At 35.0% G+C, this 19,134-nt stretch overlaps 1 protein-coding gene across 6 annotated transcripts in view; it reads left to right on the forward strand.

Moving 5' to 3' along the window:
* Calx (sodium/calcium exchanger 3) overlaps positions 1–19,134 on the forward strand; it is a 647,992-nt gene that overhangs the window by 603,674 nt on the left and 25,184 nt on the right. For 5 of the 6 annotated variants that reach the window (XM_083137851.1, XM_083137848.1, XM_083137849.1 and 2 more), the window contains 3 exons: positions 7,293–7,435; positions 12,377–12,476; positions 17,209–17,337. In XM_083137851.1, the coding sequence (XP_082993977.1) occupies positions 7,293–7,435; positions 12,377–12,476; positions 17,209–17,337 (372 nt within the window). The remainder of the gene's footprint in view (positions 1–7,292; positions 7,436–12,376; positions 12,477–17,208; positions 17,338–19,134) is intronic. The other variant, XM_083137853.1, reaches the window with a different exon arrangement.

The following is a 19,134-nucleotide window of genomic DNA, read 5'->3' on the forward strand; positions in this document are numbered from 1 at the left end:
TTCTTAATAAGCGATATAGAAATAAATATGCTGTAGCAGCCACATCCTTGATAAGCAGAGTACACAGATTTTGAGGTTATTCTATGACATAAATACTGCACCCACTTGTCATACACCACATCATTGCATGCAAGCATGATTCACTGGACCTGGCAATTAGCCTGGTCACAACACTACGTACTCAGGTGAAAATTTGAAACTTGTGATTTAAGGCACTAAATGAAAATTTTCAAAGTTTCATTTAATTACTAATGCATTGTTAAAGTACTGTAGTAATAGTACCTTAATAGTAGTATTTTGATATGCAATAAGTATAAGGATATTTTAAATAAGATGTCGAGATTTACAAAAACTTGGCATTTTTCAGATATTCTTTTTAGACAGTCAAAACATGTCCACTAGATATTCAGAATCAGATATCTAATTGATATCCAAACTGTACACCTAATGGATATCTGATGAATATCCAAAGGATATCCAGAAATACATATCTGGGTATCCAATGAATGTCCATAATATCACTTGGTCTGATATGGACATTGTGGGTATCCAATGGATATTCTTTGATTTGTACTGCATGGGAATATAGAAGTTAGTTAAATGTAATAATATCCTCATATACATGCTTAACAATAAAAAGTACAAGGTTAATGACAATAGAAAACAAATTGAATAAAGTTACATTAGAAACTACAATTTACAAACTTTTTATTGCTATTATATTTTTCATGTATGACGTAAAATTACAGGTTATGGCCTATACAGCTGTATAATTTCAGTTGAAATTGTGGTAAGTGTAAATGATACACTGTAACTTGGTAATATTTTAATAGCACTGTGGAATTTCAAATTTATTGAAGATTAATTTTTATATTTCCAATTGAAATAGATGTAATAAGGTCAACATCCATTTTCTTCATCTAATTCTTAAAAAGAATTAATACAGAAGCTAAGTTTACTACATGACTTACACTACTATGAATTGCATGTGCTTCAGAAACATAAAACATTTATTATACATTGTAAGTTAAAGCGACAGCTAAAAGTATATTTTTAATTCTACAGTTTCATTCTCACCTACGCAAATGTCATGTTTATTTACATATATTTCACATGGAATGCTATATTTGCAACACTGCTTTCATTTCTTGAGGTTTATTGCAAACTTTAAGTAATAGTGAATGTATTAAAATCAGCCAGTGTTTCAGAATGATTTTTTTTTTAATATTACATTACCATAATGTTGGCTCGTGTTTACAATTGTATTAAGTAGAATATTTAAGATGTTTAATTTAGCATTATGAGCAAAGTATGTTTTTATTATATTTTGTTGGGCATCATAAGAATGTTGGAATATTGGTTTACAAAAACACTACATGCTAAAACTTGGGTAACATATCCATTTTTTTTTCAAATTCACTTAGCATCTGTCAATAAGCTGAAGTAAAATGCATATGTATATGTTTTTTATTTATTACAAAGCCATGCTTGCAGTAGCAGTGAATGTAAGTCAGTACCGTGCTCAACCCGTATCATTCCTGCATGTAGAAAGCAAAGCTTATTAAGGCAATATATCTGTAATATTTAATTTTTATTAATTTAATGTACCCTTTTTGCAAAATCAATTATTTTTAAGCTTCATTCAAAAAATACAATGACTGTGTATTTGCTTACCTTTTCCCGATACCTATCGTACTAGACCATGAACTGTATTTTTAATTTCAATTGTCCCATTTTTTTTCCTAGATAGGGCTACCCTTTTATTGCATTTATTCCTTTCACAGAGCATCAGCAAGGGTGAGTTGTTAATTCCTTTTTTCCTTTCTTTTTTGTCCTTCGTGTCTGAACATTCTCGCTGGCTGATGTAAGTGTATAGACATTTCACACCAATCAAATTTAGCATGATTTGTGTACAGCTTTCTGCTATTGAATGGTAATTAATTACCATTAGGTTTGGCTTCTATCCTAGAATTTCCTTTGCCTTTATGTTGTTTACCTTTAGGATGAATGTGTGTGATTATTGTATTAACAATGTGGTATTTAGGGCCTGATATAATCGATTATAAACTATTTTTTTTAATAGGCATGTCTAGGCAAGCAGATGCAATATAATAAATATGTAATGTAAATGTTTATAAAAATCAAATCAAGTTTAGGAAATTGTTGATTTTGTATTGTTGCCAGCTGAGTGGCCAAGCACATTAAGTGATTACTTTTGATCTCGATACCGAATTTGATGAGTTCGATACCCAGCCTAGGCGTTTGTGCCTCTTCATCAATTTAATCTAATCACCATTCATCCTCATCATCGTGATTAGCCAAAAGTGCAAAAAAGTGACGCTAAATAACAGAAATACAAAATACATTATTAATTTCCCTTGGTTCTCCTTTCTGCTGTCATAATATAAATGAAAAGTTTCAACGAAATTTATCACATATAGATTTGCTTCGTACATATCCTGGACATCTTGGAGAATGTTCACATCTCGTCATATCAGCATTTACACAAAAGACGAAATGTATTTATGTTCAAAATTAACAAGCCATAGTGTGGAAATATAGATAGATGCCCACTTTCTTAGAATGAAACTGAACTATTTTTATAAGAATCTCAATGCAAGGAATGCCATATTGCATCAATGTGGTTATCACACTCAGATAAACATCCCTTTAACTCCCAAGATTAGTCAGATAGCTTTCTGTTGTCAACAATGAATGAGAGTAACAGTTCTCATTCTGCTTTGATACAGGCATTTTTCATATTCATGTAGTTCCCTAACTTTTTCTCTTGGTGCTAAACCGATGCTAAAAATCTGGATATCAACTCTGAATGTATCAACCGTGCTGCTACTCTACAAAAATGACATTATTTTGAATTATCTGTCTAGATTTTTGGAGCCCATTTAAAACCTTATGTTCGTGGCCTCCCCTATGACATAATGGTAATGTTGTCATCTTCTAATCAAGGGGTTCTAGGTTTGATACCTGGTGGAGGCACATAGTGCTTCAGTTCCACTTCAAACTATAGGTTCTATCCCGATTAGCCTACCTGTACATAACGCAAACTAAAACAAAAAGTCAAAACCTTGTCATAGTAAATAACTTGACTAAACATGATTTCCATATATTTTTAAATGTAATGCTATAATTTCTTTTTGTATGCATATTGCAGAGCATTTTTTGCTTTCTTTGTTTTTTTTTATATGAGTATGTAGCATAGATGAAAGTTATTTTCATCTTTAATTGACAGGTGTATTATGTGTAAACGTATCGTTCTACTCGTGTTTTGGGACTACAAATTTTTAATGTTGTTCACATACTATGATAAAATTTTCAATCAAATTATTTTCTACAATGGGCATAATAGGCATAAAAGTTTCTAGGTTACTATGTAGCTGATAAACTAAGAATGATACTCGAGATGTACATTAAATGATCTCAATTTGTAGAAAATTGTTTTCTGTAATTTCCATTAACATATTCAAATGGATATTTTGATCTTTCAATGAAGACATTATGAATATATCAGGCCTTAATAATGCTTTTCTAAATACTTTGCAGTTATTAAAATCTACAGTTCATTTATTATCTGTGGTGTACCTTCGCTTTGATGTAGAGGGTCTGATGGACCATGCATGCATACTATTGTAATTGTTCCCATACTATTGACATGTCCCCCTATTAAGTGATGTGTGTCTCTTTCTCTCTCTTTGTAGTGGAGTGTTTCACCATATAATGATGCACCATTGTTAGTGTCTCTGTTAGTACACTTCCTCTTTTGTTTAATGAAATATGTAGCTTCCAGCTCTCATAATACTGATTATTAAACTGAGAATGATCAATTTTGTCAGAGGTTTGACCTATGGTGTTAATTTTTGTCGTGCAATTATTTTGTATGCTGACTATGAAAAAAACAAAAGCATTTATAAAATATTTCACATGAATACCCAACAGATGTTGCATCCAGTTTTCTGTACTTACTGTAAGATGGCAGCACCTACTGAGGAAACTAATTGTGTTGATAACAGATCTATTTTACTGGGAGCTTTATATTGTCCCAATTCAAAATGTTTCCAATCGAATATTCATAAGCAGACCAACACAATTTATTATTTGTTTAAGAAATAAAAGTAATTTTGAGCTGAACTGGGGTTCAAGTTACAAAGTTGAGTTATTTTTTTTTCAAACAATTTCTTCTATGTGTAATTTCCTCTCTGTGAAATATGAAATGTAGTGTTCAGCAACATTTAAGATACAAAATTGCATAACATGCTACATGTGTAATATCTGGGCTGTTATCCCTATCTGGAAGCAATAATTATAATGTTATAATTACTACATTAACATTAGTTGTATTTTGCCAACACTCACCAGTATTATGGGAGTTTTTCATGTACTGTGGATGAAGTAGAAAAATATAGACAATTAGTATGATGCACTGTAGAAGTAGCTGATACCTAGATGAAGTAGAAACATGTGATCTAACATAGCATATGTTCATTGTCCTTTGCTACTTATATGGTAATGTATATATTCTGTGTATGTGGCACTGTGTAAATTTATGTTATGTTGTTCCAAGTTAATGTCATGAAATTGTCATAATTGTATTTTAAAAAAATTGTACCTTAATGTTCAATCACAATACGCTGGAATGGGATGCTGCACATGTTCAGAAATTAATTTGCACAGAATTGTGAATGACCTCCTGCCTAGTCCTATGAAAAAATGGAGTCACAAGATTGCAATAAGATGCAGATAGGTATTTGTTACATTAGTAGGGTGACTATGCTACCATTATAATTTTACAATAGCTGAAACATGATACAAAGAATATTCACAAATTATGATTGATTGATTTTCATAATTAGGTGTGCATCAACACATTAGCTATTTCCACATGTCATTTAATACAGAGACAAAACCCTTAACAAAATTAGTGTATAATAGATTAATAAAAGTTCATTTTAAAACTGAATTATTTTTAAAAACTCTACCAATGAGATAAATACTATAACTAAAGTGCCATCTGAGAACTAAAATCTCCTTACCTCATGTACAAGCTGAGGCTGTAAAGGAGCACTCAGCATGAAGGACAAACACCTGAGGATTGTCCACACTGTGTCCACATGCCAGAGCCTTGTAGGCCTACAAGGATGGAAGAGAAGTTGACATTTAGGTGTATTTGAAGATAGTCACCCCCTTACACCCATATTCAGAAACTATTGTGGTGATTAAACACCCACCGCATTATTATATGTTTATAATGGAACTTTATTTCCCTTTCCATTATTTAGGGAAAACAGATCTTACTGTTGGTGTGACATACATTGTGTGAAAACAAAGCAAATTTATTTACTCTTCTCACTGTTATGCACTTAAAGTGCACATGCCTGTGGGAGAGGCCCAAACACACTGAAGTTTCTTCTCCAAGTTTTACTCAAAATGGCAGATAATAAGGAAAAAGTATATGTTTACACCCCAGTAACATAACCCTACTCAACAAATATCAGTCAAGGGTGTTACATTTTTACTCCTGTCAAGTGTCCATGTATGTACAAATTTTCATTACAGTCCACAGTCCGTAACTTGAAAGATAAATAACAAAATTTATACAAGTACAGATGCACAAACAGATTTGATGTATGTGTTTTTTAAGTGGTATATGTGTCCTGATTGTGACAAACTACTCCTGTGTTAGAAGCCTCTAATGCTTTTACAAAAATGATCCAACTAGCATCAGGTTAGGTAGTAGGGTAGCCACAGCCAAACATCACCTGCTAAATGGACATCATTTGTTATTATTAAATTGTTTTATAAAATAGCCAGTGAACACAAGAGATAGTTTAGAATACACTATATTTCATTACATATGATTTTTTATGTATGATCTGATGTTTATAAATTATGTATTAATTTGTACAACAGATAAAATGTTTTTAAATTTTTGTGTACTTACAAAGTGTGGTGCATTCACTTTCTGAGTAGTGTTTGACTACAATTGCACATAGCACATTTGCAATGCATTAACTTTACATACACACCCAAACCAAGTGACTTTTTATACAAGAAAATGTGTACCACCTTTTTTACAACACAGTATTGGTAAATTTGTGTTCTATCATATCCCCTACTTTACATAATGGAAAAAAATTAGATTTGGTGCAATCAGTCCCTCATAATATTTTTTGTGTTTTCACTACGTAAATTAATTAATTGTTGATATGAAGATTAAATGTATTTTTGTTACCATTGTCTACATTAACATTGACTACGATGTTCACTATCAAATATTGTGTTTGTGTTAAATTTAATGTTTCCTTATTCGGGTCTTCAATAATTCATTATTTTTTTTCCATTTTTTTTATCAGATGGTCAACAATTTTTATTGGATATTTTTGAGTCTCCATTTGCCCCTGCCCTGTTTAACTAATTTCTTTTTCAGATGTAAAAAAAATAAGGTAATTTGTGGCAAGTAAAAAGAATATCTCACTGCAACAAAGTTATCGGAAAACAACCATACTGATCACAGTGAAATATGCAAGAGTGAAATTACATTTTGGATAGGAATGTAATATAAAGAACACAGTGCCATGCCCCCTTTAAATCATATGACAATGCAAATGTATACAGTGAAGAGAATGGATTTTACATGAATTCACATGCAGATATACAGGTCGATTTGCAAAATGCTAATTTTTTTAAAAAAAAATCTGGGTTTTGCCATCCCATCCTAGCATTAATTCAATTTTATAATCTTCCTCTTAGAATTTCTTTTGTTCCAAAATTCATAAGTTAATGTTCTATATATCCTATCAACATTTCTGCAAGAATAATTATTTCTTTTAGATCATCTTGGTTTCAAATTTATGGGACTATTATCCTCTATCTTTGCTATCTGCTCTTCTATTTGTTTCCTTGATGATTTAAGCCAATCAAAAAATTTATTCAGCTTTAGTGAAATTTGGAGTTTTAGTGAACTATAGGTCTTGCAAATTATAGAATAGATATAGACACTAGTAGCATGTAATGCATGCACTACATATGGATAGTGTTTAGCATTATTAGAATCAACATTAGTTGGCTCAATCGTATTTGGCATAAATCGTCAAGAAGGAACAAACACCTAGCATGTGAGTAACATTGAAAACTAATTGTGCGAGGAGGAAGTTAAATATATGAAATTTGTGCTTAATAAAGTGCTTCAAAACATTTCTTCACTACATACTAACTGTGTGAAATTTACATCATGCTCAAAATGCACTATAATGTAATACATTGTTGTCCACTTTTAGATGATGCAGGACTGGCAGCAGATGCGGAAAAGAAGCGACCAGATGAACTGACAGAAGATGAAAAGTTTGCACTCCTTGGTAGACCAAAGTTAGGTGATATCACAAGAGCACAAATAAGGGTTAAAGAGAGCAAAGAATTTAAGGTAAGGAAATGTTGTTTTGCAGTAATCTGCAACTGTAAGATTCACATATAGTACTCCCTCTGTCCCATAATTATTGTCCGGTACACCTTTGTTTGTTGTCCCATAATAATTGTCCGATATTCAAACTGTGACATTGGTGTATACAGAAGAAGAAAATTAAACACGGGAATGAGTCATACAACTTTATTACTCAAGGATCAGTACAAATTGGCCGATCAAGTATCCAAAAGAACCTAAATAAAAAGTAATGAATCCAGGATCAATACAAAGTGACCTAGAAGTTCGACAAAATAAAACATCAAGACGAAAGAGATTGTTGGTCCAGGAAGGTTGTCATCCCATCAACGAGCTAGATCTAGTGCTGCAGTGCTGCTGTAGCCTCGTCATAAATGTTTCGAGGACACTCCAAGCGAGATGGCAGGACGTTTCGGCGGTTGAAGTGTGCTTTTTGCATATGGGAATCCTGTAGTTGTTCCCACCTTTGGAGGTGCATAATTTCAATGAGACAGGACTGCAAAGTGAAAAAGATGTTGTTGAGCTTGTCGCGTGTCAGATCAGAGAAAGATGTTTCAACGGCGGCGATCAACTCATCAATAGTTTGTGGAGCTGCCTGATGCTGGAGAGACTGAATTGCCCGGAAGTACCCCAGATCTAAAACATTCATGTCTGGACTGTTTGGTGGTTGGTATACGAGATCCAAAGTGATTCCACTGGCCGCTGCAGCATCCATCCAGGTGTGGTCATTGGGAACAATATGCAGACGTGCATTGCCCTGCTGAACGGACACTTGGATTCTCCCTACGTGCAGTCCACGAGGCCATTGTGCATCTATTGCTGGGATTAACTTGTTGATGAGCATGTCCTGGTAAACATCTTTGGTAACAATTAATGGTTTGGTGACCATTGTACCAGCAGGACGATTCCTACTGTTCCTCTTGGCAGGTTCCTTGCTGACGAACGGCCAAATGCCTAACTTACCATTAAACCACTGCTTGCAACCAGGATCCCAACGAGGCTGGGCAAGGGCAGCCAGAAACATGATGTTAGGAATAAGAGATTTGCTTTTACATGTTCACTGCAGGTCTGGTTCGTTGGGCAGCAAGTACAATTTCTGACCGTCCTTCATCAGGTAGAACGATTTTTCATCCACATGAACTGTCTCCATCATCATGTTGAACTTCGGATTTCCGCTTTCAGGACAAGCGACTGTGGTAGGATCCAGCATTGACAAGGCAAATTTTAGACATTCTGTCTTGTTGCTATCAGTCAATAATGGCTTCAGCGCATTCGTATGCACTCTGATCTCTCCTGCCTTCACATGCCTGTGTAGGGTACTCTTAGCAACATTTAGCGCCACTGCCACTGAACGAATATTCTGCCGCTTTCGCAGCGATAGGTGCTGTAGTCGTTGTAGGGCGAGATCCTTCTTCTTTGGTCCAACTTTGCCTTTCATCCGAGATGCAACCGCAGCACAAATGGCCCCATTTTTCAACGATTGCCACCCCTGTTGCCAAATGTGACGTACTGTTATCGTACTTACATGAAATTTCTCTGCCGCACTTGTCATGGCACCTTTCTTCACTATGCCAGCCGTACTGTTTTCAAAGAGAATCTTGTACACTGCCTGTCGTTTACTGTCTGTGAGGTTCTTGCTACTCCTGTCGCTTCCTATCATGGGCTGTGTGTTCGTGGCTGTTCTTCTCACATGTACTCACTGAAGGAGTGCTCTACTAACGATTTGCAGCATGCCTTGCTAGACCGATTGCCATACAGTTCCACACCGATGTGTTGCAACCCAATGCCTCCTTTTGGTAGGCGGTATTTCTTGCTTGTTGCGATAAGGTCACATTGTTCCTCTTCACAATCTTGAAGACTGATCTACTGAGCCTCTCCTCACGCGTGTGCTTTCCATCTGGCTCTTCGTCTGTAATTCCTGTACTACCATTTTGGCATACCGGACTATAATTATGGGACAGAGGGAGTAGTATATATAAAAGTTTATTTTCCCTTTTTACTTGTGTGTGTTCTTAAAGAAATAGTTAGCACTCACCAGACAAAATGATTAGTTTTATGTGCTGTGACATAGTCATAGTAGAAGCAAAAAATTTATATACAGAGGGTGTTTCCGTGACCTTGATTCAAACTTGCAGGGTGGATGGAGACTGACGCAAATACCAATATGAGATAAGGAACTCCAGTCCAGAAATGCACCATTAAGAAGTTATAAGCCAAAACTAGTTAGGGTTGCATATGACAGTGGAATAAGAAAACTGAAAGATGTGGCTTGTAGACTTAATACAGACGTTACTACAGTGTATTGTAGCACTATACAACGAAAACGTTACAGTAATTGTTCAAAATGGCAGCCCCAGCATCGCAAGAAGCTAAGTCATATCTGCTCTGGAGTCATTCCGACGATATAGCAAGGATTCTTGCCAACAGGTCGTCCTCACTCAAATGGTTGACGATTGGGTGTTTAGCCAAGGGACACCCCTTGCATTCCCTCCTGGTAGGAACCCTTACTGCCTGTGATATTGTTAGAACTACTCTGGGGATGTTAGAACAGATACAACAGAGCTTCTTGCAATGCTGTCGTGCCTGCATTGATACTGGAGCCGCCATTTTGAACATTGCTGTAACATTTTCATCGTAGAGTGTTATGATACACTGTTGTAATGTCCATAATATTTTTGGCTCATAACTTTTCAGGATCAGGGTTCCTTATCTCCTATTGGTACTTGGGTCAGTCTCCATCCACCCTGCATGTTTGAATCAAGGTCACAGAAACACCCTGTATACATAATATTCAGTGGACTCTTAAATTCGAACATGGATAACTCGAATTATTCAGAAATTCGAACAGAAGTTTATTCCCCTTGAAATTCCTATTGAAATCAATGTTAAAAATTCAAATGTAATTTGAAACCCTCGAATCTTTTATATGGATAATTTGAAGGCAGCTATCCAGAGACAGTCCTAGGGAAGAGAAAGTTTCTGTTTGCTTGCATACAGCATCCACCCTCTCTTCAAAAACCTGGGATTGCCCACCCTTTTTGTGTGCAGGTGTTCACCCTTGAACGTTCATTAGCCAATGATTTATGAAAGTCTGAAAATAAGAAATCTTTTAGAATATGTTGGAAGAACCGGGCAGAGCTTCTTAGCTGGTGGACTGTGAGTGCTGAGATTGTGATGTTTCAATGGAGGGTTTCATGCTTTTTCAGTTCCGGATTTGGCTGAGCTGGAGTCTCATGCCCCTGTTGAGATTGGGGTTTCTCTGGCAACAATAATAATTATTCAATAGCCCTTGGGGGCCAGGGTCTACTTACAGACTGCAGGCCTCTGTCCCACATGCCTCATCAGAGGCAAGTGATCACTGCCATCTTCACCCTCACTATCGTACCTTTCGGTATTATTATTTTGTGATTTTGAAACCACCAGTAATATCACAAGTTTTAACTGACTCTCTTGGTGTTCTTGAACAACCAATTACATGTGACATATGGTCAGCACAATGAGCTTTCCTCCAGTCAATGTTGTAGGTTTCCATGATCAGGTTATGCTATTCATTCATAGCTTCTCAATTTCCTCACGATAGTGGGGACCACTGATCCCGTACACTGGCTGAAATATCAGAAGAAAAAATTGTATGGTCTTTTTCCAGGAAACTCAAACCAGCTTTGTCCCATAGCCAGAGCCCAAAACTTGATGCCTTAGACCGCATGGCCATGGCGTTGGACTTGCTCTGGCAATGGTTTATTTTATTCTTTTGTCCCAGTGTCTAGTATACTTTGTTTTGATTTGGTTTGTTTCTTTCCAGTGTCTTCTGTTCTACTCATATTGGGAAAGTCGTGTGCTTACGCTTGCCAGAATAATAATCTTCCAAGTTGGAAACTGAAAAAATCAAACAAGCAGCCTTCATAGAAATAGGCCCAAACCCTATTTCATCCCAGAGTAGAATTCAAGCACACATGGTATGTCGTAGGTTCGATCCCCACCACTAGCAAAAACAAATTTCTTCACCCGAAGATTAGAGAAGAGGTACTTTCCCAAAACATGCTGTTAGAATAAGCATAGTTAAAAATACTAAACAATGGATAAAATACAATTAACATTGTATGCTAAAAAAAAAGGTAAAAGGTAAAGTGTTCCCCTGTGCATAGCACCACGCCATGAAGGCGTATAGGGGGTGTGGGGGTAACGCCCCACACTTTCTTGATCCGGTCGTGAGTGGGGGTGATGTGATCAGCATCACGCCCCTGACCGCCTTTACCCCCCAGGGTTTCCCCCAGGTACCCATGTTATTCGACGCTGGGTGGGCGCCGGAGCCGCTTCATAATTTATGATGTGGGCTTACTCACTTTTATATAGATTAATTCGTATTTTCAATAAATTAATGAAAAATACAAAACTTTTGTACTTATGTGTAGCGAGTATCTATTATTTCAAGCGAAGTTTCGGGAACTACGGTGAGGAAAAATCCAACAGTCAGAATGGGGAAGTGAACAAGTGGGCATCTTTTTAACGTTTTAATTGTATATAGGTTTTTTTAGATCGAGAAGTTTTTACAGCTATAGTTGTAAACAAACAAGAGAAAATGGGGGTAGTAAAAGTTTTAGAAAAAAAGTCCAAATTCTGCCTTCACCTAAACAGTACAGTTTCCTTTTTTCATGACGTTTGAGATTATTTGACGTGGCTATGACATAATTCTGGTAGCCGAGAAAATGAACCTGAAGAAGGGGATAGTAGTTCCCGAAATGTCGTTTGAAATAATAGATACTCGTTATATGTAAGTACAAAAGTTTTGTATTTTTGATTAATTTATTGAAAATACGAATTAATCATTGTATGCTAATATTCTACCATGTACCAAGAAATATCCAAAACACACTTACGACCTAAATGACTATATTCATTAAAAAAGCTTGTTTTCTTTCTTTCCAGAACACAGTAGACAAATTGGTACAACGAGCAAATGCTTCCATCCTCATCGGCACATCATCGTGGAAAGAACAGTTTATTGAAGCTATTACAGTTAGCGCAGGTACAGAATGGTCATTTGTATTAAATTAAAGATAAGCAATTCTTTGATCTGTACATAGACAATCTGTTTACAGCTTACAATAATATACAAACTTTGTGTGTATGTACATTTAATGTTTCAACTCAAAAGTTTGAAGACACACAAGATAACAAGATAATGTTTTCATAATATTTTCATGTTTTATACACTAGAAGCATAGACAAACCAGTGTAGAGTTGTTAGTAGTAAAAGCCTAGAATGCTTTGATGTAATAGGTTGTTGAAGCATATGGTTTAGATATATGACTTAGTTACATGTCTAGTTCTATAATTTGAAATTGTTCAGTGTTCATAAAGTTATTTTCCTGTAGTTTACGGTTATTACAAGCATAAGAAAACAGTTTTTCTTTGTGACGTTTCAGGAGAACACACGCTCCTTTCATCAGACATTTATTTTCATTTTGACTAAAGATATAGTTATAACAATGGTTAGTAACTTTTTAAACAAAAAGAATCCCTTATATAATGGATGTTGTCAATGTTACATTGTTGTAATATAGCAACTTAACTGTGAAAAGAAGCAGTCTGTTTTATTTTTTTGGAATAAATTAAATAAAGAAAATGGTAATATACATCCAGTATGGAGTTTTCTTTTTCACAAATGGAGTAAGCGACCATCTTTAAAATTTAATGTAACAGAAAACATCAAGAGACTTTGTCAAAACAATGATGAATTTGAATTACCTGATGATATTTGGGATTCATAATTTTAAAAAAAAAATCTGAAATAAAAATAAAACAGACTGCTTCTTTTCACAGTTAAGTTGCTATATTTCAACAATGTAACATTGACAACATCCATTATATAATGGATTCTTTTTGTTTAAAAAATTGCTAACCATTGTTATAACTGTATCTTTAGTCAAAATGAAAATAAATGTCTGATGAAAGGAGCATGTGTTCTCCTCAAACATCACAAAGAAAAACTGTTTTCTTATGCTTGTAATAATCATAAACTACAGGATAATAATTCTACAATGCAAGCAATGCATACATACAAGAAAAACTATTGTTCATAAAGTTGAATTACCTTATTTCTTCTAAGTGAAATTATCACTCGCAGCACACTCATGTGTAGGATTTTTCACTACTAGATATCTTCATTTTATAGCTTTATAGCTGGCATCTGTAAACACTGTTTTCATATAGCATTCATCAGCTGTCAGCTGCAGTCTATGACAAATGTAGTCATGGATTCACAGTGGAATAATGTGTGCATATTGTAAACACATATTACTTTAATTTGTGTTTTATGAAAACCACATTTTGCCAATTACATGAATATTTTGGTGTGCATAAGAGCCTGAGAAGGATTGTGCAGTTTTATCCTGCTCGATTATTTGAGGAGGAAATTATGTTAAAGGCTAAAAAAGCCCTAAAAAGAAATTCGGATCAAAGTGTCACTGCCAGCCTCGGTGGGAGAGTGATAAGCACAGCATGTACAATACCAGGGTCCCTGGGTTCAAATATCAGCCTGGCATAGGTGTTCTTTGTGAGTGTAACTTCATAAATTTCATTATATCACCACTCGCAATTAAAGCAAAGTAAAATTAACCAAATCAATTAATCAGTCGAATTGTCATTGTGAAATTGAATCTCAATTGTGTGAAAATATCATCAGAAATTTGGACAAAACTGACATCATGCCAAAGGAGTCAATGTGACCATTTGACAGACATTGTTTTTCATACCTAATTGTAATCGATCATCTTACGAGGGAAGTCAAAAATTATCCGCACTTTCACCATAACTTTCTTTAGGTTAGCCACATTGCCTTCAGCACTCGCAGGCTGAAAGGTGCCACCCTTGTGGTTACATGACCCAAGATTTGATCTTAATCGCTCCATTTTTCTACCTTTTGTTAGAGTGAACATGGCCATTACACTGGCAGTGTGCACCAAGGAAGAACAGAGATCAGTGTTCCGATCTCTCTGGTCTGAAATTCATTGCAGGCTTTCAGTACAATACAGAGAGAGTGCTCTATTGCGTAGAAGTGTTTGAGAGGATCAAGAGGTTTAAAAATGGCCAGGCAAGCATGAAGCGCGAGGTAGGAGCAAGACTCCCATCAACTTCCTCAACTGATGGGAAGAAGCTTGAGAGATGGTTCTGACGAACCGATGGTTCACGGTCTATGAGGTGGTATGTTATCTGCAAATTAGTCAAGCTCGGTGGGGGTTGTAGGCCCGCTCCCCTTAAAACGTCGAAGCAGGATAAGATGGCAAAATTAAGACAGACTAGTAAAGTATACATAGCCCCCCCCCCCCACCTTTTGGGAAAATTCTGGCTATGCCATTGTTAGTCATGGTTCTGCATGCAAAATCATCGATCACCTTCAGATCACTGATCTCTCCTTTTCCTTGGTGTACACTGCCTGCGGAGAGGCCATGTTTACTCTGTAACAAAAGAGAGAAAAATGGAGTGGTTAAGGTAAAACCTCGGCCACGTAACCACAAGAGTAGTACCACCTTTTAGCATGCAAGCGCTAATGAAAGTTATGTTGAAAGTGCAGATAATTTTTGACTTACCTTTGTATATGTTAAAATAAAAATATATTTACAGTTCCCTTACTGTACGTTTGTCCCATTTCAAATAAACATCCAGTAGGTTCTATTAAAGAACCCTACACGATGCCAAGTTTACTTCACTCATTTGGATAAATCCCCAACACAAATTGAAAACTGCAATAATAATAATAAAGAACAAGAAATGTATAAATTTTAATTCCACTAATAATGTATTTAAGAAATATCACATAATTAACATAGGTGTAGCTAGAACTTTATATTTGGGTGTGCACAAAGGAAAAAAATGAGGTCTTGTACCTTTTTAATAGCATATTTTGCAACACAATCACTTGGCTCTTTAACTGCACTGATGTTTGTAAAGGAATATAAATTCACTAAATGACAGTGTTAAAAATTTCTGAATATATGTAGTAGAAAAAATCAAATTGTGTAGAAATTACACACACACAAAATGTTCATAAATGTTATAAACAAATACATCAAAATACACGTCATCTATAACAAGAGACATCTGTCAAAAGGTACAATAGATAAGCTTTTTCCTGTTCCACAAATAGCAAGAGCAGGGCTTCCAATCTACCCTGCATCTGAGTTGTTCTTAATTTAATTTTAACTTGGGTAAGCTTGGAGAAAGCTCTCTCACACGTGCAGCTTGTGACAGGTATAGAAGAAAGGCTCTGCAGTACAGAGTAGAATGCAGTAAATATCTTCTTTCTCCAATGACATCAAAAAATCGAAAATCTATAGACACCCGTTTCATCAGCGATAATGCACACGTTTGTACCAAGTAATGACATTTTCAACTTCTTACAAACTGCTGCTTATTTTCTCTCTTATTGAAATATCTGTCTTTATTTCTCTTTGATAAAGCAGCCCATTAGCTGCTGCCCGTAGCTACGCCTATGATAATTAAGTACTCTCCCGCACTTACTAATGTACGCAGAACCATGCATTTCTGGCAGACAAGTAAATACACTTGGAGGACAATTGGCCTCTGTTCTGGAAGTAAGGGAAAGTTTTACTCACATTCTATTTAAGGAGCTAAACTTCCAGTAAGGTCCCATGGCACAGCTCATTGAAGTTTCCACCACAATATTCTTAAACACACTACTGGTTGCAAAAATCTCATTACGCTGCTTCTTGATAATCTGCAATGTTGGAGGGTCATTATTGAAGACATTGCACCGAAGTAACCCAAAGTAGTTGGGCCAACCGTACTGAAAATGGTTGGCCCAACGTAAAAACATACCGTTGGGCAACTGCAATTTTGGCCGTGGTTCCAACGTTGGGCCAACATATGGTTTTTACATGTACCTGCACTTTACGTAATCTGGTTCAGCTGTCCTCTAGAAATCTAGGAGTTTCTAACAGCCTACCGACTCCCAAACCTCCAAAATCCTCTACGTTCCTATTACCTAGCATGCACCTGACACCTCACAGAGATATATTTTATGTACAATTTATTTACACACCTCCCCTTCTCTGTATGTACATTACAGCTCCAGGCTGCCTTTTGCTCCATTGCAGAAGAATGCACTTTTCTGGACTTCACTCTATGAGCACACTATTTAGCATAGCGCTAACCAGCTCTTGGAGTTTAACTCTCTCTCTCTCTCTCTCTCTCTCTTTTCCAAACGAGTCAATCCTGATATTTATACCTCCAACAAAACTGCCTCACTTCCACCCACTGCTGGGGCAAAGGTCTTTTTGTTAGTTTTAAACAAGAAAGCTGTTGGGGAAAAACTAACCTTTGAATTCCCCAGCTATCGAACAAGAAGCAACCTCGGAAGATCATTTACGAACACTTAAACGGTAAACTTTTGTACAAAGCTTTTTCCATTTTGCAGCTGTGTCCATTAAAAACCACACCGCAGTAGACACCCTGTATATTCCATTTCACATTCTCCGCTCACCTTATTCAAATTCAACAATGTAACTGCTTTAATGATTTTCTGCATTAACTGCTCACAAGGAGTTGTATTGTTGAGACTTTAGTTAATAGACTCTCTTGATAAAGATCCATGTTTGTGTCACTGAACTGTCAAGAATAAGAGTTAAACCACCAAAGGATTCTTAACTGATTTTTAGAAAATTATTAGACATTTACTCTGTATTATTGTTGATTGGTCTGTCACCTATGTCACTTTTAACAAATCTATCTTCTTTCAGGAGATGAAGGCGAAGGGGAGGAGGGTGAAGATGGTGAAGTAGAGGAGAAGATGCCATCTTGTGGAGATTATGTTATGCATTTCTTAACATTATTTTGGAAAATCCTTTTCGCATTCGTTCCTCCTACAGGTATTATATGTTTTCTGTCTTAATACATTTTATGCAGAAACTTTGTTGATTGCATTTAGTGAACTCCTAGTAATTAGAAACTATACAGGATTATTTATCCACATTTTAATGCATAAAATTCATCATGAAATGTTCTACAACTACATTTGTATACACAGTTCTGAAGCAATTAAAAGTCACAGTTAAAACTAAATATTCTCAAAAGAAGCTGTCCTAACACGAAGTTAAGCATCTGTGTAAGAACAGAATTTTTTAAATTTTATTTTGAAATTAAGAAAATTATTGTCTTGAATTGTATCTTTGTATGTGACCAATTACTATCATCATTATCATTTTTGTTGTTGTTTCACAAGAATTTCTATTTACTTGGAGTTCTCCTGTATGTTTGTATAAATATTTGTGTTCTAAAGTTCTAATGCAAAATATGGCCATAAAGGATAAATATTCTTTTTATACTATGCTTCATATACTAATGGAAAAAAATAGGTAATTGTTATCTTTTAAGTAAATTCTACAGATGATAATGTTTTAAAAAAAATAAAGTTAAAAGCACTAAAGAGATTTAAAAGTTTTTGAAAATCTTTATTTTGATATATTATTGCAAGTACAATTTGAATTATAGCTTTGCCTGTTTTTTTTTGTTTTTTTAAAGAACAATATTTTTAAAAACGGCTTTATTTAAAAACTGTTGTGTGAATAATATTTTGATTGATGTTGATGGTGTTCTTTAGCTTTTGAATTCTTATAGAAAAGTGAATATTTACACACAAGTTCAATATTTTTTTTAACATATTAATTTATTCTTTAGGTAATTTCCATAATTCAGGGAGAAGTCTCTTCATAAACTCTGAGCTGTATTTATTCAGATGTCATATTGTGTCGCATAATTTCTTTCTGTAGGTTGAACAATGGCTAGGAAACCATGTTTCTTCATATTTATTTTTTGCAGGTGTTGAACTGCTTTCTTGATCACCTAAATTAAAATATTGATGATTTTTTTTATATGTATTTGAGAGGTCACACACATACATATAAGCACATGCACCCTTACAAACTTCCTCTACTACTTTATACAGAGGGAATTGTTAATATTTGCAAATGAGAGCAATCATAAAAATATTCAGAAATGGTAGAAACTCATTTGATTTTAAATTGTCTACATTTGGTTTTCAGTTACAGTTTCAGTAAAGTTGTAGAAATAAATTGCATGCAAAGTATAGATTTTCTTTCTTTCTGAGAAAATAAATCTTGTATAATTTGATTTTGGAGGACCAAGTGCATTGATTACTGTAATATTCCACCATTCATTCTTAGAAAATATAATTGTTTATAACATTTTCAAATGTGCTGTTATACATATGAATCATCCTCTGTATCCCATTGTAATGGAATTAATTTTTCTGTTTCTGCCTTTCAGATAATATCTTCTCTTCTGCTAGTTCTGTTAGTGATTGGATACATATATGTAACATGCCTGGTATTTCTGTGTTTCAGTGACACATCTTGACATATTTGCAATGACCATGGATGTTCTTTGACATTTTTGCACATTTTTCCTTAATGGCACTAAGAGATAATAATAATCCTCCCTTATTTCAAAATATTTAATGTTAGCAAAAAGTAGGGTGCGGGTGGGAGAACTATAATATTTTCTGAGACAGTGTTTTATTTATTCAAAATGCTTTGTTTATTATTTTATTCTTAAACTTGCTCTACACATTGCTTATTGAAATAATGCAACACTCTAATAGACAACAATACCTTTCTGAAAATGATGTATACGATTCCAATTTTTTG

This window comes from Lepisma saccharinum, chromosome 16 (assembly GCF_977018435.1).
Source record: "Lepisma saccharinum chromosome 16, izLepSacc3.1, whole genome shotgun sequence".
NCBI lineage: Eukaryota > Metazoa > Arthropoda > Insecta > Zygentoma > Lepismatidae > Lepisma > Lepisma saccharinum.